This window comes from Rhincodon typus, chromosome 41, assembly GCF_021869965.1.
Source record: "Rhincodon typus isolate 14 chromosome 41, sRhiTyp1.1, whole genome shotgun sequence".
NCBI lineage: Eukaryota > Metazoa > Chordata > Chondrichthyes > Orectolobiformes > Rhincodontidae > Rhincodon > Rhincodon typus.
The window spans coordinates 5,664,192-5,669,739 of record NC_063372.1 but is presented as its reverse complement, the minus strand read 5'-3'; the positions used below and the strand labels follow the sequence as shown (position 1 = coordinate 5,669,739).

The window sequence follows — 5,548 nt, the reverse complement described above, 5'->3', positions numbered from 1 at the left end:
GGAGGGATGGTGTGGGGTGGAAAGCCCGGAGCGGGACTGCGGGCGGAAGGATGGTGTGGGGTGGAAAGCCCGGAGCGGGACTGCGGGAGGAGGGAGGGATGGTGTGTGGTGCAAAGCCCGGAGCGGGACTGTGGGCAGAGGGATGGTGTGGGGTGCAAAGCCCGGTGTGGGGTGGAAAGCCTGGAGCGGGACCGTGGGCGGAGGGATGGTGTGGGGTGGAAAGCCCGGAGTGGGACTGTGGGCGGAGGGATGGTGTGTGGTGCAAAGCCCGGAGCAGGACTGTGGGTGGAGGGATGGTGTGGGCTGGAAAGCCCAGAGTGGGACTGTGACAGTGGAAGGAAAATTGGACTCTCAAGTTTTTTTTTTCCCTTATCTTTTTCTAAGTTAATGTGAATGGCGCCATGTATGTATGGCAAAGGTACACCCTTTTCACTGTATTTTTACATTGAACCGTGTGACAATAAATGCTTCAATTCAATTCAAAGCTTATTGTGAAGCAGCTGAAGATGGTTGGGCCCAGGACAGTACCCTGAGGAACTCCTGCGGTAATGTTCTGGAGGTAAAGTGACTAGCTTCAAACAACCACAACCATCTTCTTTTGTGCCAGGTAGCTTCCAGTATATGTACTGAGTACAAGATCTGTGTTTGTTTTGATGGGAGATTCACGGAGTCTGGCACTCTTGGAAGAAACATGAAGGATGTTCACTACAGTTCATCCTATTTTGCATCTTCATGGGTTGAAGGGTGTTGTAAAGAAATGGCTTATGAGTGCCTGCTCCAATCACTTGCACTATTGACGCTGGCATTTTTCCAGATTATATTATGTTGCTAGCAGATTCACCAGGAGATCTGCATTTGGCTATTCACCATTGAATAATTGACTATGCAGTAGGGTACAGTGACAGACATTATATACAGTAAGTCTCAAAAGGCATTCATTAGAAAATGCAAGAAATAACAACAGGATACTTTTACACAAACACTTGAACAGCCATTAAAGTTTCAAAATGATGGAAACACACCAAACATCACTGAAACAGAGATTTGTGACATAATTCCACTCAATTTTTCAAATGTGGACTCTCCCGGCAATTTTCCACAGCATAAGCAGGTGAATTTAAAGTTCAACCTGTAGATTCCTGTGAACAAGTCACCTTCCCTCCTGACTGGCGCAAAATTAAATGTATGGTATCATTAGAAAAAAAACTTTGTGGAAGGGTGAGGCAAGATGATCCACTTTGCAGGTGTAGTGAATTCTGATAGTTTGAAGGTAAGGAGCAGAATTAGAGAACTGTATAGGGTTACAAATATTGCAAGGATGTAGAAGGTAGTTGCTGGAAGTGTTCCACAAGATAATTATACAGATAGATTTTGACTTAATTGCACTTGTTGAAATTTGTTTACACTTACATGAAAGATTATTATTTGTTGTGGGTGCAGTCAGGCAACAGGATATGACTAAAGATACACAGTAGGGATGCAAGGGCTTGGTAACAAAATCAAGTTCCATTTACAGTCATGTTGCCTGGAAATATATCAATTGCATAGTGATTACACTTTCCTTAAACTGCTACATCCTGCTCAGCAGTGACTTATCTTGCCTTGACCACCTCAATCTGCATTTAGGTAATTCTTAGATATACTTTCCAAATGATTCAATGGAGTCATAAATACATGCAAAACCGACATCAGCAGATTTTTGATGCAAAGCAAATCCAAAATGCTGAAACCTCCACTGAGATAATTATTTAAGAACATTTGGTATTGCCATCAGCAAGTATAATTGATATGCTAGTCATAATTCAGAACAGGAACAATTTCAGCAATCTCAGCCAAATAACTATTGGGAACATGAAGGTCTAAATTATGTCCTAACAGAGCAATAAGCCTTAGCGAATGCTGTGAAACCTGCTCAATCATTTAAACGTATTTCCCGACGTGTACTCTGTTCCTCAAACATTCTACAATTATTACAGGAGAATGCATGAGAATTTAGCTGAGAATGTGCTGACAGATGAAACATAAACACAACTCTAAATACTTTCTAATTATGTCAAAAGTGGAATGAAGCATCTTAAAAAGGAAACCAGTATTTAAGGTGGATTATTCGCTACTAATTTAGCTTCACAATACATACAATCAATTTGCTAATTTGCAGCTTAGCGATTATGGAATAACATTTATTTTTGGTGAATGACCTACCAGTTTTGTAGTTCAGCAAATGCCAGCTTCATCTTCCTAATAGAAATGTCCATTTCCTCTTTAATAACTGCCCGGTACCTAGCTAAGGACACAGTACATCGCTGCAAGTCTTTTGCAGACTTCTCTATATTAGCACCTAGAGAAACAAAAAGGTGAAAGTAAATTGCTCGTCAATATACAGGAATATTGGAGGGAGTTGAGCTTTAAATAAAGCAATTCCACCAACATAACTAAATGGCCTGCAACGTTTTGCATGCGAATCAGTGTTCTTGCAGCATAATCATAATGTGCTAAGATGTGGAAGAAAAAACTTCTCGATTCATCACAAAGATGATTGATACCACAATGAAACTATGCGCCCCCACCAACAGATTGGCTCGAGAGGTACTGAAGGCTTTTCCTCATGTTCTCCAGTATACCACACTATTGGCTACAACACTAATTGAGAACATTACAACTAGCCTTTTGCGCCAATCCCAAAGGTAACAGGGCAAAGGAAAAAAGCGAAGAGTATAGAAATTTGTATTTATCTATCTTTCAGGATGTGGCAAGTGTGTTACAGTGTAATTTTGAAGTGTAATCACACTTGTAATGTAGGAAACTCTGCAGCCAACTGAGTTCAGAGAGCACCCACAAATATGAATGAGGCAATAGAGCAGATGGTCTGTTTTAATGATGTTGGCTGAGGGACAAATACAGGTCAGGACACAGTATTGAGAATTCCTCTGCTGTTCTTCAAATCATGTTTTAGGATATTTTATGCACAACTGAGGGCAGCTAGGGATCTTTATTTCATGTCTCATCCGAAGGATAATCACCTCCAACTGTGTACCACCTCTTCAATTAAAAGGGATTAACTGTGCTTGCTAAACATTTACTAATGGTAGAGACACAAGATGCTTTTACAAAAAAAACTGGCCAAATTGCCTGAAGAGGTCAGTGACACATTTTTTGTTGGCTTGTATGAGGAAGGTACAACAAGCATAAACAAAGCCCCAAATTGTGACTGAAAAACAATTGCACATATGCAGTCGACTCAGTTTTGGTGTCAAGGAGCCTAGCCTTCAGGCTGCATTGCAGTTCTACATAATCGAGCAATTCTACAATTTCATAGGTCATAGATTCTCCAGATGAATGTAACTGCGTATTAGCTGACATAACAGATGTAGATGGAAACAATGATGTCTAAAGTTTGATCTCAATGGCTACTGTGATGTATGGCGGACTACTTTAGGGAAAATTTCAGCTGATACAGCTGGTGATGACTGACTCTGCAGATTCTCTACAATGAAGTGACATGTGGGAGATGATTCTGTTGGACCCATGTACAACAGCAAGTGCGTAAATCTTCACTTTGGACAGCCTTTATGGATGTTTTGTTTTAAGCACCACTGAGGAGCCTATGGCCATACTAGTCTGGGGAAAAAGCCCCATCTTGGAAGCTAAGCAGACTCAGGCCTGGTTAGTACTTGGATGGGAGACCACCTGGGAATACAAGATGCAGGAGCCTTAAAAAGGTGGCATGATGGCACAGTGGTTAGCACTGCTGCCTCACAGCACCAGGGACCCGGGTTCGATTCCACCCTCGGGTGACTGTCTCGGGAGTTTGCACATTCTCTCCGTGACTGCATGGGTTTCCTTCCACAGTCCAAAGATGTGCAGGTTAGGTGGATTGGCCAAGCTAAATTGCCCATAGTGTTCAGGGATGGGGATGGGGATGCTCTGAGAGTTGGTATGGACTTGTTGGGCCAAAGGGCCTGTTTCCACACTGTAGGGATTCTCTGAATCCCTTTCCTTTTAAAAAAAAATCAGTAAAAGCCCTGTCATCTGACCAGCTGTAGTCACATACAAGACCAACTACCTGGCCACATATCTCCAACGCAGTAGAGGTAGTCTCTGCTGTGGAGTAAGCCATCTCCCAGAAAACCAACTGGTCTGCATGACATTAAATTGTATTGAATACAACAGCATTAACAAATTAACTCAGTAAGTGCTGTTGCGTTTCTACAATTTCTACAACACCGAAGGTCAATGAAACAGTACTGTTTAAACATTAAAGCACAAATATTATTCTTCTTCAGTTATTTGCTGAAGAATTAACTGGTGTATTGACTAAACAGGCAAATTTATGTTATCAATGGCTTGTCAGCAGTTTACTGCAAAGGACAGACAGGAAAAGACATCCACGTTTGCTCTTATACCTATTGGTGTTCAACTGTCTGCACAGGAACACCAAGATCTGGACACAAAAACAGGACTTGACACATGGATTTACCACTGTGTTTGCAAAGCTTTATGGTGTCATCTAGTTAACATTTTGTGGACAAGGTATTCCAAGAAAACAAACCTGAAAACCAACAAAAATGTGGTTTTCCATAAAGTAATCAATAAAATGTTCAATCACAAAATTTATGGGGCACCTCAGGTCTAACTTCACACAAAGTATTTTGGATTAAATGGATTTGTTGTGTTTTGTCATCTTGCTGAATAGACGCAGAAAAGCAACACTCAAGCAACTGCACAACTGCACAGAAGTGCAGCATACTTATTTTGTTACATTTTATTCTTGCTGCTGTAACCCAGCAGGAGGGTGAGGACAGACCACGTCCTTCTGAGGCGCTTGGGATCAATAGTATCTTGCTTCCTTTCCAATTCAATGGGTTCAAAAATGGCTGACGTCTCCAACACACTGTTGTGTTTTTTTAAAAATTCATTAGTGGGATGTGGCCATCACTGGCCAGGCCAGCATTTATTGTCCATCCCTAGCTGCCCTTGAGAAGGTGGTGGTGAGCTCTATTTTGAACTGCTACAGTCCACCTGCTTTAGGTAGCCCATTAGGGAGGAAATTCCAGAATTTTGACCCAGCGACAGTGAAGGAATGTCAATATATTTCCAAGTCAGGATGCTGAGTGGCATGGAGGGGAACTTGCAGGGGGTGGTGTTCCCATGTATCTGCTGCCCTGTCCTTCTAGATGGAAGTGGTCATTGGTTTGGAAGGTGCTCTCTGAGGATCTTTGGTGAATTTCTGCAGTGCATCTTGTAGATAGTACACACTGCTGCCACAGCGTATTGGTAGTGGAGGAAGTGCATGCTTGTTGATGTAGTGGCAATCAAGCGAGTTGCTTTGTCCTGGATGGTGTCAAGCTTGAGTGTTGCTGGTGCTGCCCCCATCCAGGCAGGTGGGGAGTATCCATCACACTCCTGACTTGTGCCTTGTAGATGATAGACAGGCTCGGACGAGTCAGGTGGTGAATTATATGCTGCAGTATTCCTAGCCTCTGACCTGTTCTTGTAGTCACTGTGTTTATGTGGCAAGTTGAATTGCGTTTCTGGTCAGGGGTTAACC

General features: G+C 42.4%; 1 protein-coding gene across 6 annotated transcripts in view; it reads right to left on the bottom strand.

Moving 5' to 3' along the window:
- The window catches only part of LOC109925562 (spermatogenesis-associated serine-rich protein 2-like), a 107,322-nt gene that overhangs the window by 31,770 nt on the left and 70,004 nt on the right, over positions 1–5,548 (bottom strand). For all 6 annotated transcript variants that reach the window (XM_048618971.1, XM_048618970.1, XM_048618972.1 and 3 more), the window contains one exon: positions 2,203–2,338. In XM_048618971.1, coding sequence (XP_048474928.1) covers positions 2,203–2,338 — 136 coding nt within the window. The remainder of the gene's footprint in view (positions 1–2,202; positions 2,339–5,548) is intronic.